Here is a 22,033-nt window from a genome sequence, read left to right on the forward strand (position 1 = left end):
CTGGTGGGCTAAAGAAGTTGGAAATGAAGTGAGATAGTTTTGGTGATACAAATGTATTGGGTTTGGTCTATGGAATAGACATCCTCTTTAATCATGCTGCCCAAATGAAGAAGCAACTAAGGAGCAGTAGTTACAGTGTTGATGCAGAAGGGGTAGGCAGAAGTAGTGAGAGTCTACTGGAAGAAGCTTGTTTACTAATTTGCAATAGAATGAGTTCCTGATTATTGACTTGCTCTTTTTTAAATGACCCTCTTTAGATGTGGCCACCCAAGACTACGTGGAGGAGAAATCTTTTTTCTGTCGCATCAGGTAAGGACAACGGTCTGCTTGGAGCGATTGTGCTATGTATTTCTCTTCGAATGGCCTGTTCTCAGTGTAGGTTATATGGAATGGCAATGTGATGCGGCCAGAATATTTGTTGTATACATGTTTAGAATCGTTTCATAATTGAGTGAGATGTTTGTCATCCTCACGAGCGAGCGTCTGCTCTACCTAACACTCAAAAGTGTTGTCTGATAAATTGCTTTTCCTACTAGTTACTGACGGAATTGTCCAATGAAGTGACTTGTTTTATTTCTCTGAAGATTGCATGATGAAGCTTTTTCTGCTGCTTTGTAATCCCTAACAATTTTGTTTTTGAGTCAGGTACACTGCCACAAATGTGACGGATATCCCAACCTGCTTATTACAAGTGCATTATATCCTAATTCACTTGTTATAAGGTGAACTTGATGTTCATCATGTTTGTGATGAAGTACCTGGCTGGCGAATGCTAACTTTGGTGCCAAGGCCCTGATATGCTAATACCCAATCACAAACCAGGATGTACAATATGTACACGAATGGCTTGTGAATGTTTATGTAATTTGCAAAACGACATGTGCACTAATGGGTTTCAACACAAATTGTTCATTTTCAGGGAGCCACAAAATGATCTGCCTCATGAATTTTAACTAGGCAAGTCACACATTGCGACCCGCAGTGATTAGATGTGGGTGGAGGCCTGCAAGGGACAGCACACCCTGCTCCCTACTTTTTGCATTACCATACTGGAAAATATTTTTGCAGCAACACGTCCTCTAATGCAGACAAACATCTCTAGAACTTGGCACTCTGCATCATCGACTACCATAAATACAACCACGGCAAAGTACGGGAAACATCCGTTACAACGCAGATGTTTCAACGCGGTGCTGTTACGACGCGTCCGTAACAACGCAAGTCGTTACCACGACTTGCGCTGGAGGGCGCTAGAAGATTAAAAATAGTAAATTTACTATTCCAACACCTTCCCTAGTGTCCACGGGGACTGGTGTTAGAATAGTAAATTATACTATTCGATATCCGCGCCCCCAACGCAAGTCGTGGTAACGACTTGCGTTGTAAGGGACGCGTTGTAACAGCACGCGTTGTGACGGTACGCGTTGTACCGTCACCAATCCCAAAGTACTTTTACGGTGGGAAAATACTATTAAACAGTGTTTAGCAAGTCGAAGATTTGTGGGTGACTGGTCACAGGCAAACTACACAGAAATCAACACTAAAAACAGTCCACCAGACCACAAAACAGGCCGGCAAGCAGCCAATAAAAAGCCCACACTTTTACCAGCCTGGCCACCCGTTTGGTCACTGCCAGACTGCAATATAGGCAAGGCTACTGTAATTATTAGGCAGCGAAGGACCAAATTATGCAGCAGTTTCAAACTTGTAAAGGCCGAGCTGTTAGGTGTTTTGCAAGGTATGGGAGACTGCATGCATTTGTGCGTGATGCAGACAATATATTTGGCAATAGCATAGAAATCAACAGTAAATACAGTCCACCAGACCAGTCCACCAGACCATAAAACAGGCGAGCAAGCAGAAAAATAAAAAGCGCACACACTGACCTGACTGACCATCCCTTTGGGCACTGCTAGCCTGCTCTAAAGGCAGGGCTACTGGAATTATGAGGCAGGGGAGGACCAAATTATGCAGCAGGGTTGATTAAATTGTGTGGTAAGAAAATGTAAATAATGCTATGTGAAGTGGCATTGAAATTCTTTACACATGGTCACACTGGGCAAATATTTCACCTCATAAGTACCAGTGTATAACCATAATACAGCAACAAGCAACCGAAAGATGTCTAGTCATCCTTTATGAAGGACTTTCCACTCCGCAGTATTGCTCCATTCGAAGCTCACTTGCCCTGGCAGAGATCTGCAGGGTTTCTTAAAACCCTGGTGGTCTTTTGCAGACTGAAGCAGTTTACTCACATCTCTTTCCTCTCACCCCCTCCCTTCTATCATTCTCCCTTCTCTGAACCCCGGAGCCCTCTCTCCCTTTACAGTCCATTTTCTCTCGCCACTTTTTACAACTTCTGAAATTTCCCCATTCAACCTCTCACTTCACCTTTAATCACCCCTCGACATTCTGTCTTTTCAATCCCCTCATCTCTAACAGTCTCTCTCATTTATCTCATGGCCTCCCTGGCCCCTTCTCCTCTCTCAACCCTCAGCACTTCTCATTCACCTCGAGTCTCTCCCTTAAAATGTCTTTCTTATCTATTTGTATCTTATATTTCTCCTGTCCCCCCATTCTTCATTCACATCTCTCTTTTGTTCATCCACACCTTCATGAACCAACGTCCATCTTTCCTGTCACCTCAGCACCCACCCCAGAACTTCCTCTATTCCCCTTTCGCTGCTTTACCTCACCCATGTCGCATCAAATTCTCGGTTTACTTCACGGATCACGTCTCAGCTATCTTCTCTCATTCCTTTAATAGTTGCCCTCCTCTCTGCCTACATCTTTCTCTCACACTCACCTCTCCTCTTGCGTTTCCGCATTTCCTTCGCCACTTCACATTTCTCCTCATCCCTGACCTCTCAAATGGAATTCTCTGACTCCCTCACCTCTCTCGGCTGTCTTCTCTCATCCCATCTTCTCTCACCCTCATCACTCACATTCTCCCCGCTCACCTCTCCCACACTTCCAAGTATCTCACCTTGCTTCTCCTCACTTCCCTCACATCATCCACCCCTTTTCTCCAGTCCCCTCCCACACCCACATCCCACCTCTAAACACACCTTTCTCCTTGCCTTCCAATCGGCCTCGCATTCCCCCATCTCCCATCTTTGTCAGTTAAAGTATGTCTGGCCCTGTCTCTCAATATCTAATAATCACACACAGACAGTGCCTTATCTGTCCTGGCTCTTCCCTTTCATCCCTTCAGTGCTATTCCCCCCCCCCCCCCGCTCCCACCAAGCACACTGCCCTTCTGTCAGCTGCATGATGGCAGTGTCATTTCTAAAGGGAAAAGAGCACCTGCAGCCAGGACCATTGCCCATTGCCCCAACCTTGCTGTGAGAAAAACGTAAAAGGCATGAGGCCAGATTCATCAACGGAAATTCGGCTCGCAAAGGGCCAGATTCTGAGAATCTGGTCAAACCTTGTGGTAAATAGCGGAAACTTAGAAAAATGCACTTGAGTGCATTTTTCTAAGTTGTATGTTACACACACACATGTCCTTGGGACATGTGTGTGCGTAACACCAGCATCCAATAACATTTCAGGGGTGCAACAGGGTGTCCTTTGGACACCCCTGCACCCTTGAAATCGCAAACTCAACATGCGAATCGCTAATAGCGATTCGCACATTGATATGTCTTCTCATTCATTCCTATGGGCCTTTAGGCCCATCGGAATGAAAGGGGAGTTATTCCTTATTTGCGATTAGCAATTAGCTAATCGCAAATAAGGAAGCTGTAGAAATCGCAATAAATATTGCGATTTCTACATGAATCCCGTTTTGCGAGTCTGTAATAGCGATTCCTTAATAATCGCTATTACAGACTCGCAAAACATGCCGATGATGACTCTATGTGATAGCCCCTGAGAGCTTGGGCCCGAGTGCACACGACATGTGACGCCTCTAGTTGTATTCTCCTTATTTCATGTGTTGAATACTCAATGGTAGTAGCACATGATTGAGTTTTGAATGGCTAGTTTTGTCTTAAAAACCCTTTTTGTTGGAAAAATTGTTCCCTGCGAGTGGTGCAGGTGGGAAAGTGACTGCCTCCCTAGGGGACTTTAAAGCAGATATGGAAGTGTCACATTGAAAAGCATGTGCCACAACTTTGCAATAAAAGTCGAATAACAGATATCAGTAAGTGAAACTCATACTTTTTACCAAATGTAACTAACTTGGTAGATGCCACTAGGACAGCGCACAGTGGGGTTTTAAGGTGTGTGCGCAGTAGTCGGGGACAACTGGGCTGATTGGGGTAATTGATAACAGTAAGTGCCCTGCATGCACACTCACGAGGAAACAAGCACAGAGAGAAGTGTGAGCTACCCAGGGATTTCCATGTGCACATAGTGCATTTACCTCTGAGATATGGCCTTGGGTTTTGTTAAGAATGACAATTTTTTTCTTTAAAACCAACATTTTAGTTTAAAAAGCGTGTTCCTTCCATTGGCACAGGTGTGAGTGTGACAGCCTCCCCCCCCCCCAGCCCGATATAGCCAATGTGGGCTTTCCTCAAGCCAGCTGGACAAACGGAGGTCGGAGAAGGGTAACAATGAGGGCAGAGCAGAGGTATCCCAAAGACAGCAGTTGGGAAAGGGTGGGCCTGAAAATAAAGGAGTGTTCTAGAATCCAGTTCCAGACAGAAGTACGACCAGGAATGTGCTATCCCCTTTTTGTGACTCCACAGCACCCATGGAGGGTCGCGCCCCACAGATTGAAGAACCTGCTCTAAAATAAGTTTTCCCATGTTGGAGGACATCCGTGAAAGCAGGCAGTGATGCTGTGGACCACTCACTGCTTCTTCTAAGGCCAGCCAACAGGATTCACGACAGGGAAGCTGACCCCTTTGTGAATCAGTTACTACTCCCAACTCAGAGGTCGGTAATTGATCAAAGGTTTACGGTCACAAACCATTGCTACATATTTTTGCAAATTGTAAATAGGAAGGGGATGCCAATTTCATGCCACCTGCAATTTGAGATTAAAAAAGGGTTGCAAAAACCCTCTGCTAGTTAGAAAGACTTAAACTGCTAAAAGGGCTTTTGTAGATTGTAAAAAGCCCCTTTGCAGTTTCAAACTCTGTAGTTTTGAGAATCAAAAGGTTTGCGACGGCAAAAGGGCTTTTTACTTCAGGCCTCAGACTGCATAAACTGCCAGGATGGCCCTTATTTACACACAAACTTAAATCTACATAGACAAAATATTGAGTTGTTTCTACTGAAAATAACTTACGGTTGTACTTCTAAATATCCTACACAGGAATATCATGTGACACAAATATTGTGTTCTAAATGTTGATGACAAAAGTATTGTACAGTTGGGTGTAGATATTCTAATATCAACTCCAATAGGATGATATTGAAGCAAACATTTCACATCCTTTCAATATACGGTTTTAATTAGCATCTTGTTGCAAATTAATGCCACTGAGGTACTTAATGTAGCCGGGCCTTCTAGGTTTGTGCTGACGTTTGAGCACTACCTTTATTCCATAAGTCAGAGGTATTCAAACTTTTCCAGGTTGAGCCCCCCCAGCTGAATCCCCCCAGATGTTGGGCCCCCCCACCACCGGACCGAAACCTCGGGAATCCGGCACACCACATGATCGACTGCAACGCGCACACCTCGGGCCATATCCGGCAAACAATGCTCAACACAACAAGAGTGCCTAGCAAACTGCAGGCCTGTGAGTGGGTGTGGCGAAACGACAGAGGCGTACCACACAGCTCAAAACACAATCCTCCAAGGCAAAGGAAGTTATCACAACCCTCCCCATCCATCATGTACACCTTGTCATCCACCAACTCCCCCACCATTCATTCCTTCCCTCCATCTGTGCCCCATCCACATCCAAACCCCTTCAACCACTTGCAAACCCATCCACCATCCATCCCTCCATCCATCATCTCACCCATCCATCCCTCCATCCACCCCCTCACCCATCCATCCATCATCCATCCATCCCTTCACCCAATCCATCCCCTCACCAATCCATCCACTCTTCCACCCATCCATCCACCCACTCATCCATCCAACCACTCATCCCTTCACCCAAGCTATCCTCCCACTCATCCATCCACTCCTCCATTCGATCATCTATCCACTCCTCCATTCATCCATCCATCCACTCCTCCATTCATCCATCCACTCTTCCACCCATCCACTCACTCACTCATCCATCCAACCACCCACCCTCTCACCCATCCAGCCATCCCCCCACCCACTAATCCATCCACCCAGTCACTCATCCGTCCACCCACTCAACCCCCCACTCATCCATCCACCCACCCATCCATCCCTCCCGCTCTCCACCCTCCCCCCACTCATGCATGCACTCTCTGACCCATCCATCTCCATGCTCCTCTCCTCACCCATCTATGCACACACCTGCCCATCCACTCATTCATCCATGTCCTCACTCATCCATCAATCCATCCTCCCCCTCTTTCTCCATTCCCCCCTCACCCAGCCACCCATCCCTCCATCCACCCTTCACCCATCCACCCACTCATCCATCCACTCATCCACTCATGAATCCATCCATTGACCTCTCACCCACCCCTTCACTACACCATCCATCCCCCGTCCATCCACCCTCCTCAATCACCCATCCATCCCCACATCCACCCCTTCACTCATCCATCCATCCATTCATTCACCCCTTCACCCATAAATACATCAATACATCCATCCATCACCTTTCTCATCCATCCACCCACCGACTCGTCCACCATCCACCCCCCCATTGATCCATCCACCATTTCACTGAACCATCCATCCCTCCACCCATCCATCTACCCTTCCAACCATACACACATCCATCCACTCCCATCCATCCCTCCACTCATGCATCCATCCTCTCTCCCACCATCCATCCACCCCTTCACCTATCCATCCATCCCCTCACTCATCCATCCACCCCCCCACCCATACATCCACCATGTCACCCACACATCCACCAATCCACCCATCACTCCACCCATACATCCACCACTCCACCCATACATCTATTCACCCACATGGCAACATAACGGACGCCTGGTGGCCGGCTCCACCCGACATCCCTCGCTCTTCCTCTAGCTGCCTCTGTCTCCCTCGCTCTCCTTATGTCTCCCTCGCTATGCCTCCCTCGCTCTCTCTCTGTTTCCCTCGCTCTCCCTCTGTCTCCCTTGCTCTCTCTCACTCTGCCTCCCTCGCTCTCCCTCTGTCTCCCTCGCTCTCCCTCACTCTGCCTCCCTCGCTCTCCCTCTGTCTGCCTGTCTCCCTCCCTCGCTCTCCCTCTGTCTGCATGTCTCCCTCCCTCACTCTCCCTCGCTCTCCCTGTCTGCCTCAGTCTCCCTCGCTCTCCCTCGCGCTGCCTCCCTCGCTCTCGCTCTGTCAGCGTCTGTCTCCCTCCCTCGCTCCCCCTCTGTCTGCCTGTCTCCTTGCCTCGCTCTCTCTCTGTCTGTCTGTCTCTGTCTCCTTCCTCCCTCCCTCTCCCTCTTCATCTCACCATGCCTGTGTGTGCCCGGGCTGACACAGCTTCTGGGCACACACACACTCAGCCAGGCAGCCGCACCCGAGCACTTCACACCTCTTTAAGAGACCATTCGCATGCTAATGAGCTTTGTTCAGCTCTTAGGCCCCTACAGCCCCACTCTGACGGAAATCGCCTGCCCTCACAGAGAGTCTCTACATCGCACTGCATAAAGGGAAGATCGGAGTGGAGCGCGCGCCCCCCCTGGGATGGTGCCGCCCCCCCCCCCCAGGGGGGCGCGCCCCACAGTTTGAAGAACCCTGCCATAAGTCGATAATTGTTTTTTTTTATTGCAGCTGCAGTTTACATCAGCATTTTATTTTGATTGACTTATTTTCCTAATTGCTAAAATGATAATAACAAGACTTGGACTACCAGTTGTCCTTGCCAGAATACATAATTTTCCCTTGGATGCCATATAAAATTACTGCTAACATTATAGAAATTATATTTCTCCCACGGATAGATTTGTCATTAGTGCTGTGCTGCTGGATTGTGACGTAACTATATTTTTTATTGGGACTTTTTTTTGTGTTGAATATGTGTGGGGGTTTCTGCAGTGGCCTTTTTTAAGCAACGCATTTTCTCCATTTAAGATGACACCTATAGGTTGAATGACTGCTCAAAATATGTCTCCTTAGAGTCCAGTTTCTGTTTCTGTACTGCATTTCTGCCTATGTGCGGGTGTTAATGTCAGTGCGCCGATTGTTTTTACATTATACTTTTTTGTGATATGTATGCCTAAATAGCAGATTACTTCCCAGTCAGCTAGCAATGGGAAGTAATAAGTCTGTCAACAAATGTCTTTTATATATTGCACATTTTCCCTTTATGTTGGCTGTCAAGTCTCAGTTTAGGGCAAACCATCTGATTTCTAAATTCATCTTCTCTTTTCCTCCAAGCGTTCTCTAGACATCACTCTTTTTGGCAGTAGCATGAGTCATGTTTGTGTATCTTTCTTCTAAAGCCATTATATAAGCCTTTTCTATATGTTGCATTAAACAGGTTAAATTGTCTTTATAAGCCTTTGCACTATCTATGGGTGTATAAGGAAATAAATAGTACCAGGTTGTATTCATTTCCTTAGCTTGTGAGAGTAAATTCATGTTTTCTTTTGATGGTAGACTGGAAAGTATTAGATCATGATTAGAAGAAAAATACTCAAAATGTCCTCTTGTATAAACTAATGATAATAGGATACTGCAACAAGTAGCATAGATAAAGGCATATGGCAATAGGTTACTTCTTCTGATTCTGATGTAGGTAAGAGTGTGCATACAGAGCAGTCTTTTATGTTCATGTAATTAGTGTTTTCCTTTATTAATCAGGAATAGACATTAGTAGAATAGTCATTTTTCTTGTAGCCTACAAGGAGTAACTAAAAATGTATTCTCAAGTGTTGCAATTGTGCGAGTTAGCAACGTTCTTTACTCTAAGCTCTGATTCTGGCACTAGATAAAATCCTATCAACATTATTGTTATTACGAAAATGTAACCAATAATATATTTATATTTATTGCTAATGCAACACAATCTCCGAGTCAGTTCAAATCACCTAGTTCTGGTAGCTTGTAGTGACGTTTGGCAAGTGGCTTCTTCAGTTCAGTAGTTTTCTTCTTTTTGTTTGTTTGTTTTTCTTTTTTTTCAATTCCACTCCTAATCAGCCAATCCTTATCTCTACTCCATGTTCTTCTAAAATGTTGTCCCTATTCTTCTGTAATCTGTTGAAAATAAAGAAGTCAACCTCCAACTGGGGTCATGTTGTGCCCAGACTAGTCAGGAGCACTGCTTGTGCTCACCCTTACTACTTGGCTTTCAGGATAAAGAATTAGAGTGGGTGCCCTTGGGCTGTGACCTGTTGTGGAATAAGTCATGCTTCCTGTTCTTGTAATTTTCATAATTCTTCCCACTCTCAACAAGTCTCTGCCTATATGGAAAAGTCTGTGTATGCTTATATGATTTAAAAGACAACCAAAGCACCTCTTCCAACTCCTCTTCAAGCAATATATTCCTTGAATATGGTATTTTCAATACACAACCCTTCTGGGTGGCATCAACCTTACATCAATGGAGATAAAGATGACATCTTGCTGCTACTGCATCTGCAGAGGCCATGGCTGAAGCTCTGAAATGATCAAACTTTAGATCTGATAAAAGCTTCACTTGTATCTCCATTCCACCATAGAGGTGCGAGAGATCTCCATCGTGAAGGCTGCTTGACAGAGCCTAGAAGTTTTGAAAAGTGATTGGAAGGTTTAGACGGTGTATATCTCCAGTCTCATGACAATGGCCAGCATGTGATCTCCTTAGGGCACTCTCTGCTTCCTTATCATTTGGATCGGGTAGAGACACCTGATCTATCTGAAAGTTTCCCTATGAGAGTAGCCAAAAAGGGTCAACAACAACTGTCTGTGGTAGTTCTGAGACTCCTTTTGCCAAAGGTGAAGAAATCCCATAAATCTCAGAACAGAAATTTAAGAAGATTAATCACTGCTGGAATGACTGGTACTCTAGGAATCAGAGGCTTGTGAAACTGTCAAAGGATGACGATGAAGAAGGAGGAAGATGGTTGTAAACTTCTGGCAAGGATTTCAGAATGTTCTGCAGGTCTCTCTCAGAAAAGGTAAGGGACCTGGACTGCCCCTGTTCTACATCTACTCTCTGTCTACATTTTTAGCTAGGGCAGTTAAGTGAGGAATGGCATCTCTTCTGAGAATATTTACCCATGGTTTAGAGCACTGGAAATGCAGAGCCACTAAGACTAGCAGAATAGAAAACCCCTTTCTTAAATAGTTTTTGGGGCCTGCAGGGTGATTAAGGAGAAGCCTTAAAATAAATGCACTTCTCTCATTTTCCCTGTTTTGCCCTCTTTGAAAAAAATTAATAAGCATCCTTATTTTTTCTAAAAGAGAACAAATTCATAAATTTGGAAAGCTATTTAAAAGGTACAAACCTCACCTTCATAACTGGTCACAAGCACCCATTTTTCTACTAATCTGTAAAAAAAACTGGGTCCTGCCAGGTATCTGAAAACCCTGAAGGTCGGGCTCAACCTAGAAGGTATAAATAAATGGGCTATTAATCACTCAAGGCCACTGCCAACATACATACAGTGTGTGTGTGTCATCACTGCAGAGAAGCGCCAGCACTCAAGGCCTATCATCGTGTTCACAGGTCCGCAACCACGACAGCCCTGTGCGGCTGCCCCCGGATGCCCCCAAGTGACCGTCACCCTGTATCATCGTAACCTTTTTTTGCAGCAAATTTCAGTCAAATAGATGATGGTGCAATCTTATATATGTTTTTAACTACTCAAGACATGTTTGACTTTGAACGAAAGATATGTTTGTGTCTTCGTGATTGTTGATGCACATACTTAGCATATTCCTTCCACCTAGGGTTGGGCCTAAACATTTGCAAATTGTTTTTCTTTGAAGAAGTCTCTCAAGTAACAAGATATGCTGTGACTCCTCCTCTTGATGTATATTGTGCATGGGCAACAACTTCCATCAAAGGAGGGTTTTTTTCATGATGAGGTCCGTCATGCACCCAATGGGCTCCAACATTATTGTGTTTCTTCACGCTTTTCTCTGGCCCTTCTGTGTTTTCTATACCCTGCCTTGTTGGGATACTTCCAGCTTGAATACCATTTCTCCTTGATGCTCACAAAATTCAGTACCTTCGAAGACTGTCCTCTTCGCCAAAGTCATCAAGGGCTTGTCGTTCTCCGATGGCTTAGCACTATTACTGACCCACCATAGACTGAGAATGCTGCACAGCTTAAGGAATACACCCCATTCCAGAATTCCCCTTGCTGCCATGCCAAATATCCATGGACAGACCACCATGAAGTATGTAATCTGTGCCTATCTCCCAACCATGATGACTCCACTTGCTTACTGAACCTCGCTTTCTATTTGAAGAAAACACTTTGTTACAGGACAAAATGCCGTTAGACACTCGGTGCACATGGACAGGAAAAGCTGGACTCCCAATGGCATAGGCCTCTCCCAGTCCAGAGTCTGTGTTGTCATGCTGGTCTAAAAGTCAGTGGGAGGGCTTTGTTCTGCAAGGTGGGGCCTCTTATGAAGACAATGCACAGGGTGAGAATATACCTGCGACTTAGTACAAAAACAAGTTCCAAAGAGGAACCCATGCTGTGGCAGAGAACTGCTCTAAGTGAGTTGTGCATCGGGCCATGAGCATGGCATTTAAGACAAGACTAGCCACAGGCCCGACTTGGGTCTGGGCTGCACCAACAAAAGGCCTCAGAGCCTGCCAAGCCTTAAGCCAGGGGCTTTGACCCCACCACCCCTCATGCCCCAGCCGATCTAAGGGTATTGAATACCAACACCACCACCACCAGAGGCTGGCACCGACTCCTCCATTGTCATCCATCCACAAACTGGAGTTGATGCAGAAGCATAAGTTGCACATGAAGAGATGATGTCTGACTGTGGGTGAGTTTTCTCTTTGGCATGTGGATGGCTTGACCACAGTATAGCCTTTCCAAAGTTTCATGAGACTGCAGATTTTCTTGAGACTTTGGGCAGCCAAATTGGGGGTCAGAATGTCCTAAAGTCAAATAGAAAAACAAGTGCATTAAGGTAGCCATTTAGGATCAGGCTGAAAATCAAGTTCTGAAAAATACATTACAAAATGCTTTCAGCTATGAGAAAAATGGGTTATTTTCTGCTTAGAATGCATGTATGAGATGAACAATTAAATGTGACAAAAAGTGTTATGTTGGTTGTACTCTTTCTAATGTAAAATGCACCCTTGTAAGAAAAGCACTCATCTGGAGGAAAAATAATGCTCCTAGCAACAAGTAGCATGAGGTGAGAGAAATAGGCTCTTCTGGGATGCTCTAAAATGTGATTGATATGTCTTAAAGAAATGTATGAAGTAGTCTGACTAAAACAAATAAGTGGCACAAAGATGCTGAAACACAGCCCAGTGTATGGAAAAAAGCTGCATTTCCAAGCCTGACCTAAAAGTATAAGCAAATACTACCAGAATGAAAAAACGCAAAATAAACTTTGTCTGAAATTCAGATAGAATGAGAATGTCATCCATCATCATCATTTGCGGGTATTCTTCAGTTATCTGAAGATCTGGAATGAAAAGCAAGAAAACCTCAGATACATTAGGCATCACATCCAATCAGCATTTAAAACATGAATACGTGATATTCATAAAGGCAATCCAGACATCCTCTTTCTGTTTCTCCATCAGAAGCAGCAAGTAAAAAAACAGTCTTCCTCTTAATTATGTTACCCCAGTAGAGCAACAGAGAAAAACACCAGGCCTCTCCAAGCAAATGCAATGCCTCTCCCATACCAAACTGATTGTAATCATTTTTTTTCAAAAGCACAATAAAGCGTATTCACAAAGGCTTTTTGGAGTACATAAAGTAGTACCTCAGTATTACTTTTTTTACATACTCTTACACCCTTTTGCGTATTGGCTCAAGCATTTAAAATGTGACTAAAGTGGTAATATTTTGGGAATTTTTATGTACAATTGGGACAAATACAAATCATGTTTACTAATATGTACTTGGACGTTTCGGGTCTGATTCAGAAAGGAAGGTAGGAGCACATAAATGAGTACTCCTGTAGGACCATTCCCTGTGCTAATACATGCTTTTATGAATCTTCCAATATATTTTGCTACCTCCATGGGATTGCTTTTTAAGTTTGTACATATTCCGTCCATGGAGCCCCAGTTAGTTTTGCAATATATTTTCGTAGCATTAACAATTAGTAAATACTAGCAATGGGTTTTCCTCTTTGGAAAGAACTGTGAATTGTGCTGTCTTATTTGCTGATTGTTGTGAATCTACACAGAACCATCTTCACTGATTACAGTTAGAACCTTTTTAGATATCAGTGTCATGTGGTTTATAACTGATATTCACAAGAACTATGCATATAGGTGATCGCTAGCTTGGTAAAAAGTGGGGTTGCAAATGTTCATCCTGATCACCTCATCTCTTTGACCCACAAAGTCATGTTTCAAGCTCTGCCGCTGATAAACATGTAACTATTTGCAAAGAAGTGTATCAATCTACATGATGCATTCGAATTGTGCAGATCTTAAATAAGTGCAGACAAAAAAAACTGCAGGTGTTGCAGCCATGTGTGTTTTCCATATATCTCAATTTTTTAACAAACTATTCCAACAATAAAAAATAAAGTGGACTGAACAAGAAAATGTGTTGGTTCTAAATAAAAAATAACAGTATAAATCTGAAGTCCTCCCTAAAACATTTTATAGAGCTTCTCATCCATAAGCACTTGAACTATTTGTTTGTTGTATGTCACCATCACCTCCATAATCTCCAGAATTTTATCCAGATTGCCAAAAAAAGCAGCATGAAACTCAGAGATAAGCTTATTTACCTTTGTTAACAGTTACTTGACATAATTCTTTTGACAGCAGTAGCAAGAATTGTGAAAATGGAGTTGATTACCACCCATTTCGGATGACCCCTTATCTTCTCAAAGTCCAAGAAGTAAAAGATTCCGAACACCAGCTGTGTTGTATGCTGTTTGCAGAGAGAGTGCACTCAGGATATGAAGGTAGCCAATCTTTGTATTTTGACAGCCTTCAGATCAGGGCTTGACATTAAATGGAAACATGAACAAATGTTTTGTAGGTTAAATGTGTTTATTTCATAAAATATAGCAAGATGAAAATATGCACAACAATTCTTCATCCCATCTATCCTAGAAACCTCTCAGAAAGACCGGGTACATCTCTCAGAGCTCCCTTCACGCTCGACAGATAGAATAGCCTCTAAAAAAACAATAACTGAGTACACTTGGTTGAACACATAAGTTGTCCCACCATAATCCACTTTTACCCGTATAGGAAACCCTTTGCCTCCCCGCAGAATTTTCTCCACCAAGTATTTCCTCCTCTTCCTCTCCCTCCCCAATAACTCAGGATTCAAACTGGAAAGAGCAGTTAACAGACACCTCCCATTAACAGAGTCTTACTCCACACTGTAGCCTTCAGTAGTTTCTTCAGCCTGCCACTGCCAATAACACAGTCAACACGTCACAATTTTAAGTATCCTTTTTTCAGACAACCTGGACATCCAAAACACCCGTCAAGGCCACTGCATCCAAATGTAAGTTTTTCACACACAATTGAAATCCAGTGCAGATCCCGATACTCCCTGACTCATCACACTCATCCATGCACATCAGAAGACATGCATTCGGCACAGACCCCTGGTGCTCACTGCAAATATACCAAACATAGGGATACAGATATTCCAGTTAGTGAACACTTCTAACATTGACGGGTTGAAAAGACCTGCTGCGTAACATTCACAATATTAAGCAGCATTACTTAGTCCTGTTCCTTGCCCCTAGTGGAAGCAATCCTCAGTGAAACTCCATGTTCCACACTACCTGACTCCTATTTTATATCTTTCCAGTGTGACATATCTCAGGGAACAGCCTCTATTCTGTGGCGAGTTTCAGTCGGCATAGAACAGATGCGATATGCTAATTTTTTTTTTACAAGAAAGCTTCTCTGCTATTTGACATAAAAGTTATATTATTTTCAGGAAAAATTCAAACTGATGTACTGTATTCATTTGACATAATGAAAACTGTGCTTCATACCTACAAGAAATTGTCAATATGTTGAAACATGAAAGTAATGAAAACACTAACATTTTAATTTTTTCAGCACCCAGAATTCCTCCTGATAAAAGGATTTTTACAACCACCCACACCCCAAATTGTCTGTTCCATGATGTTGATGAAAGGTAACGAAAATTCACAATTAATTGGAGAATGTACTTCTTTGTATCTGCATGTGCATCAACACCTGTCCATTCTAGACCTCACCTTTCTGGCACATTTCTCCCCCAATCAACATAACAACTTTACTTGGTATTATGTATAGATTTTTAGTTTTTTCTTTATCTAAAGTAATTCAAAATTTCCATCCTCACTCACTCAGGCAGATAGCTATCCACAGACCCAGGCCTTTTTGTGTACATAAGGTGGGGATTGTGTTACATGCTGTTCATGTCCAGATATACGTTTTTCTGTTCAGCTTCGTTGAAACAAACTTTAAGGTACAGTGGCGACTGGTGACATTTGAAAGTTGTGAGGCATAAAAGTTTGAGATGAGTGCAATGTGGCGAGTGAGCTCAGTGAGCGAGTCTGACTGCCATAAGTGGGGGTTTCCCCCAGGGAAAATTGGAAAAAAGAGTGGGCAAATGATGCATTTTCAAGAAAGAAAAAAGGTTACTAAAGAAATTGTGAAAGTGTAGTTATGACATCAATAAAGAGATTTCATGTGATATCATATTGCAACTCTTGTTCTTTGTGCACTGCTACGTGCTACCCTTGAATTTATTAAAATCCCTAAGACTTCAGTCAGGCATGCAACATTGATGACAGCACCCCCATTCTAAAAATTGTTTCAGCACCACTAGAACAGAGTAAAGCCAGCAGCAAAACGTCAGTGTCATCCATTGAATCTGTCACCGGGCAGGCCCTTTGTTGTTAGCTTATGTCCTGAAAAATAACTGTTTTCAGCTTTCATCTGCATCTCATTTTCAGCAATAATATCCATTGGTTGATGCCCTTACAGTAAAACTGGCAGGCGAAGCTTATAAAATAATGAATGAGGAATTAGCAATGCTTTATAAAATTGGAAAATTGTTACTTTATCATTGGAAGCCAATGTTTTAGCACCACAAATTCTAGACAATAATAATCTTACCAGCACACTAAATGAGTAACTAAGAATGCTATTGTTGTAAATTATCTCATTGTTTGAGTATGCAGTTTGAATTCTTTTTATCAGCCTATTACATAGATTAGGTGTCAGAGTCATATGACTTTTATATTGATCTCAGATATGTGTATTTTTTTTCCTTTAAATCTGTGAATAAATGGGTTACCTTCAGAGATATCAATGTGGAGATGGAAAAAAGTTACATGAAAGGAGGGTAACTGTGATATACGTTATAATGCAGTGCAAGAAATAAAACATGTTTTTGTGTCCACCACTGAAAATGTTCATTGTCGATATTTGTGTAGAATATTTTTATCAATTAAGAATATCACTATCAATGAAGGCCTGAAAATATTGCATCTTCCCCAAACTATCAATGATTGTTCTATGCTTTTATTTGATATCATTTTTAAATTGTTAAGTATAATGACTTTTAAAACTGTAACTACCTTTAAATTGCAAAAAGTAATAGAAAGGTTTTTTAGCTCTATTTCAAAATGCCTCATCCAAACTGTTAATAAATGAATGTGCATAAACTAAAGAGTCTCCACAATCCTGCTCCTGCCTACATTTAAATGTTGAATTCACTCTTACTCACTTGGAATAAATCTCTTTATTAAAATATCCTTTTTGATTTTTCAGTTAGTGGCTTCAGAATGACTTTAAACTCCATAGCGCATTAACGTCAGTTTTTTTATCTGCAACAATATTCTGTTGGGTAGTGTGCATGTTTTAAACCATGCTGTTCAATCAACCACTGCTCTTCAGAAGACCAATGTCTTTGAGTAGTAAAATCAAGGAACCAACACTACCCCATCCACTACTAGATATATGCCATCTAGTGATGATAATATCACTGATTATTGCGTTCGAAAAGCCTTTGCCACATCATACAACAGATGTGCCTATAAGACATTTTTTGTTTACTTTAGTCTTATTCAGTTTCGAAGAGGAATTGAGTTGCGCGGTTTGCATGATTCATAAGATACTGATGAACCTTCTTTAAGAGAGTTCTGACCACAGTTTTATTCCAGATAGCATTGCATAAGGGTGGAGGAAAAGAAAGCATTGATCATTTGCCGAAAATACTTTATGCACTGCCCAATCCTTGACATCTACTCAAGCAGTAGACTGAACATATCTAAATAGGAAACTAAGGGGCCTGATTTAGAGCTTGGTGGTACTGGAAAACCCCAAGGTATGGCAGACATTGGGAGGAAAAATGTTAAATGCCCCGAGTTCTCTGGGAGGAATTTCCATTTGCCATTCATTTTTTAAGTGACAAACAAACTTCCACTTTGGAGATTTTGTTTCTGAGTACCAAAGAAATGGGTAGCCCTGAACTTTAAACATGGAGGTCACTATGCAGACCTTCAAAGCTGTGAAGTATGTTGCTGTAGCAGCTCTGTAGGGCATCTGATCCTCTAGCACTTTGACGGACAGGTGGGCCATCCACAAGAGTCTAAAGTAGTCCAAGAGAGTTTCTTCTTTTAAATGAGTTTATCAAGCTGAATGAGCTAAAAAAGTCAGCGGTTTATATGTTACATTTTAGGTTTATTCAGATTTGTTCAGATATATTTTTTGGTCACAACTATGTTCCCTACCAAGCTGCATTTACACAGCCTGATGGTGGACATGCCCAGCCTCCCATTCCCCATCTAAGCGCCGAGCCATGGTGCTCAGACCAAACACAGCGCTGCTTTGCAGCTTTGTAATTGGCTTAGGGGAGGGATCCTGTGTGCTTCCTGCTTCCCCACAGAGAGACAACGAGGGACGGCTGCGGCAGTGGCATCAAGGAGCTAAGTGTTTTTATTTTTTATTTTGTAGCACCCCCTCTACCCAACCCCCCTCCACTCTCAATGCCTCCCAGAGGCTACTGTATTTACTATGCACTGTATCACTGTTATAACCTGCTGCCTATCCTTTGAAATTGAAGGCTCTGCCAACATAGGCTGGCTTTTTATTTTCTGCATATGATATCTGATTCAGCAAACTGTTTTGCTGGAGGTGGATTTTTAAAAAGTGCCCTTCACTATTTGAATTCTGCAAACTATGGACCCGATTCACAGAAGTAATCTGAGACGAAAGTCTAACTTTACGACTTTCTGTATTCACAAAAAGCAAAAGTCTAATTTTAGAAGTAGTAAAGTTAGACTTTTGGTCTAAACTCAGACCAAAAGTCTAACTTTACTACTCATAAATGCCCTTTTTAAAAACTGAAAGTCGTATAGTTAGACTTTCATCTCAGATTAATTCTGTGAATCTGGCCCTATTAGTTTTACTTGTTTGTACCACCTGTAGTGTATGTGTCGTGATTCAGCAGTCTCACTCATCCACGTGTTGGGCCTTACCAGAGTGCCACACAACCCAGCATTTTATATTTATGTATTCATTTTAAATGTATTTTTTAACAACCCTGGTTTTACATTATTACACCACTGTGTACCTTTATGTATTATCGTATTTATTTTACACTAATGTTTCTTGATGATTGTATATTGTATCCTTTTATGATTCTTTGCAATACTCAATAAAGTTATGAAAGAAAGTTATTATATAAAATATTTAAGAACTATTTTCCATTATGACAATATATTTTATGCATCTGTGTACATAGATTATAAAAGAAGCTCAGTTTTAGCACATGCTTGCACCTTGACAGATGCGTACGAAAAGTAAACATCTAAAATTGTCACTTCAGGAGACATTTACCTAGATAGGTTAAAACATAGAATATGTACAGGTAGCATATCTTACAGCACACTCTGCAGGAACCACTAAAAAGGATTGTTCACAAACTGTGGTAAAAAAGATTCCTAGGAACATACTAGATAATCTATTGCCACCTAGTGTGATTGATGCACAATTGCAACTTGATAGAACATTGTATGATAATGCAATAAATGTTTCTTTCATTCTTTACAGAGCCGTTCCACTCTTGGGATACCTACCTCAAGATTTGATAGGAACTCCTGCACTACTATATATTCATCCTGACGACAGACATTTATTTATAGCTATTCACAAAAAAGGTATGTGATTGAATTTGTGATGGTCATCATTTAATTTGTATGCTCCAAACATTCTACCTATTCCATTTACAGAACCTTTCACCCTTCGGCACAACTGTGTCATTCGAGCACTCTTCCCTCCATCATTCCCTTCATAGACTAAACCTAACATTGGCAATCGTCTTCATGTTAGTCTAGTTAAGCTTGTTGATTTATCAAGTTACTTTTAAATCTTCGCTCTAGTTAGGATAATCAATCGGCAAAATCAAGTGTAAATCTCAGTTTACATTATTGTAGCATACATCTTTATTGTGTTCATGTGTGGTTAAGGGGTATGTTCTTCCAAATCCCTGACCACATTTTTCTGTTTTTTTCTGCCCCACTCCCCCCCCCCTTTTCCAGCCCCAGTTTTCCTATATGGGTATTTGGATTTTTGCCCTTTTTGCTTCCTCTGAACTTCTATTGTTACTCTGAATCCTCTCTGCTCCATTGTGAAGCTTCAATGAAGATTCAGGTGGAGAGATATCTTGGCCTCAGCTGTATTATAATACGTTTACTGTGAATGTCTTGGAGAGGTCATCTGAGGAACAGTGTTGACTTTGTAGGAAGTTTGCTGGTCAAAATTCAGAAATATAATTTTGGGCTTGCCTCTTTTCCGATAGGACTTCATCTTAGTCCATGTGATGATTCTTTAATGGAGTTGACATTCATGAGTTCTAAGAGCCCTAGAATTACTGTGATCCAAATTATTCTTAGTTTTTTAAAATATAGTGGAAATATGCTTGTGAAGATTGTATCCAGCCAATGTGTTATTTATAGGCTTTCACATCTTAAAATGATTAAAAGTGGAAAATCACATTTATTAGTAGCATTTCAAACATTCCTCCACCCCACTAATCTTTACAATTTGGCAGACTTTTCTGAAAGGGTCAGTGTTTGAGTTATATGTGAATAAACTTATGTTAATGAGCAGTTAGCTTTCTGGTAACCTTTTTACTATTCCAGTTTCTCTGTTGCTCTATTTTATTTATCAACATGTGTCTGAATGAACAATTTTAGATCTTCCACTAATGGGCTTTTGAATATGTGGACGTTGTTTACAGGGTGGGGTTTAATTATAGATAAACGTCAAAGAATACATTTATTAATGCATGGCAATCAAGCAAACAAGTTAATAGCTTTCATTCACAAAATCTGCTACTTTGTTATACAGAGATAAGATTTTTTCACATCTAGTAGCACCATTGAAGGGCCGATCTTAAGGAGACTCCAAAGTCAGTACCTAATTCTGTAAAAAATAAAAATACTAATGAACTAAAACATTTTTGGACAATAGAGTATTAATGTGAAAAGGCTTAAACTGAGAGACTGAAGCATATACAGGTTTGCTTTAATCTATGGATTAAAGATCAGAAATAAACCAAAGAAACTCGAAACTTCAGAGTTTATCATTGATTTAAAAATGACTCCCCCACAAGCTAATTAGTTAATACATTACATTGATATATCTCACTGTAGAACCCTGCATGAAATGCTGAATTTGCCTCGGCCAATCTAAAACCTGGAAAACTGTCAATAACTACAGATGTTTGCCTGTGTGTTAAGTCCAGTGAGAGTGCAAAGCAAGGGCATGAAGTAGATGCAGATACCTTGTGCCTTCTTTTACCTTTGTTTGGAAGGGTTAATAAAAGCTAGCAGTCGTTTCCTAATGGCGCTCCAGGAAATAGGGTGTGGGTGTCTGATACTCTCACTGTATGGTGAGCTTGAGTGTCCTAATTTCTTAGATTGTATTGTTGGTCCCTTTAGTCGGTGCATATGTGTTTTACAGTAGCAGTAATATCATCAGTGTTGCCAATAATGCTTCTTATGTATGTCTTTATACTAGGGCTCAGTAGTAGGCATGGGCATAATATACTATGTCATCTTTAATGCACATTTATTCAAATCCCCCTTCATAAGATGAACATTATATTTATTTAAATTAATTTAATATTAGTTTACATAGGTTATGGATCAAAATTCCACAGATCATTAAATTGTACTCTGGTAAAACAGGTTAGTTGATCACCACATCTTTTTAACTCACTTCAGCGTAATTGCTCTACAAATGTAAGGGGGCTGCACACTCTTGGTCTCTTAACACGATAAATTACAAGCAGTAAGCTCTGGCACTTCCAAATATATGTGTGTGAAAACAACTTTGCTTAGCTTTTATGATATTTGTTTACATCTCAGTTCTCCTTGTAGGCATCAATGAATGCTGATCTGTCTAGGCACTGCGGTTCAGTCGAAGAGCTAGGTCTTGAGATCTTTCCTGAATTGGGTTAGCCACGGGCATTGCCTAAGGTGGAGAGACAAGGTGTTCAAGGCCTTGGCAACGATGTCGGAAAAGGATCTTCCTCCAGCTGTGGTCAAGTGGATCCGTGGGATGGTGGCCAGGACCAGTTGGGTGGAGCGAAGGTGTCTGGCTGATACGTGGGCTGTGGATCAGATATGCTGGTCCTGCATCATGGAGGGCTTTGTAGGCATCTGTGAGGAGCTTGAAAGTGATTCTTTTGTTGACTCGGAGTCAGTGGAGTTCTCAAAGGTGTTCTGTAATTTGGCTGTGGTGGGAAATGTTCAGGACCAGGACTACAGCATTTTGAAAGTTCAGTAGTTTCCTAAGAAGTGCATTGCTGTAGTCGAGTCTGCTGCTGATTAGTGTGTGGTGACCGTCTTTCTGGATTC

General features: G+C 41.8%; 1 protein-coding gene across 1 annotated transcript in view; it reads left to right on the forward strand.

Moving 5' to 3' along the window:
* Window positions 1-22,033, forward strand: part of LOC147683354 (period circadian protein homolog 2-like) — a 333,862-nt gene that overhangs the window by 111,879 nt on the left and 199,950 nt on the right. Inside the window, exons 6-9 of the mRNA XM_086943782.1 lie at window positions 258-309; window positions 13,968-14,110; window positions 15,234-15,312; window positions 19,221-19,327. Coding sequence (XP_086799908.1) covers window positions 258-309; window positions 13,968-14,110; window positions 15,234-15,312; window positions 19,221-19,327 — 381 coding nt within the window. The remainder of the gene's footprint in view (window positions 1-257; window positions 310-13,967; window positions 14,111-15,233; window positions 15,313-19,220; window positions 19,328-22,033) is intronic.

Source organism: Lissotriton vulgaris, chromosome 11 (genome assembly GCF_964263255.1).
Source record: "Lissotriton vulgaris chromosome 11, aLisVul1.2, whole genome shotgun sequence".
In the NCBI taxonomy this organism is placed as follows: Eukaryota; Metazoa; Chordata; class Amphibia; order Caudata; family Salamandridae; genus Lissotriton; species Lissotriton vulgaris.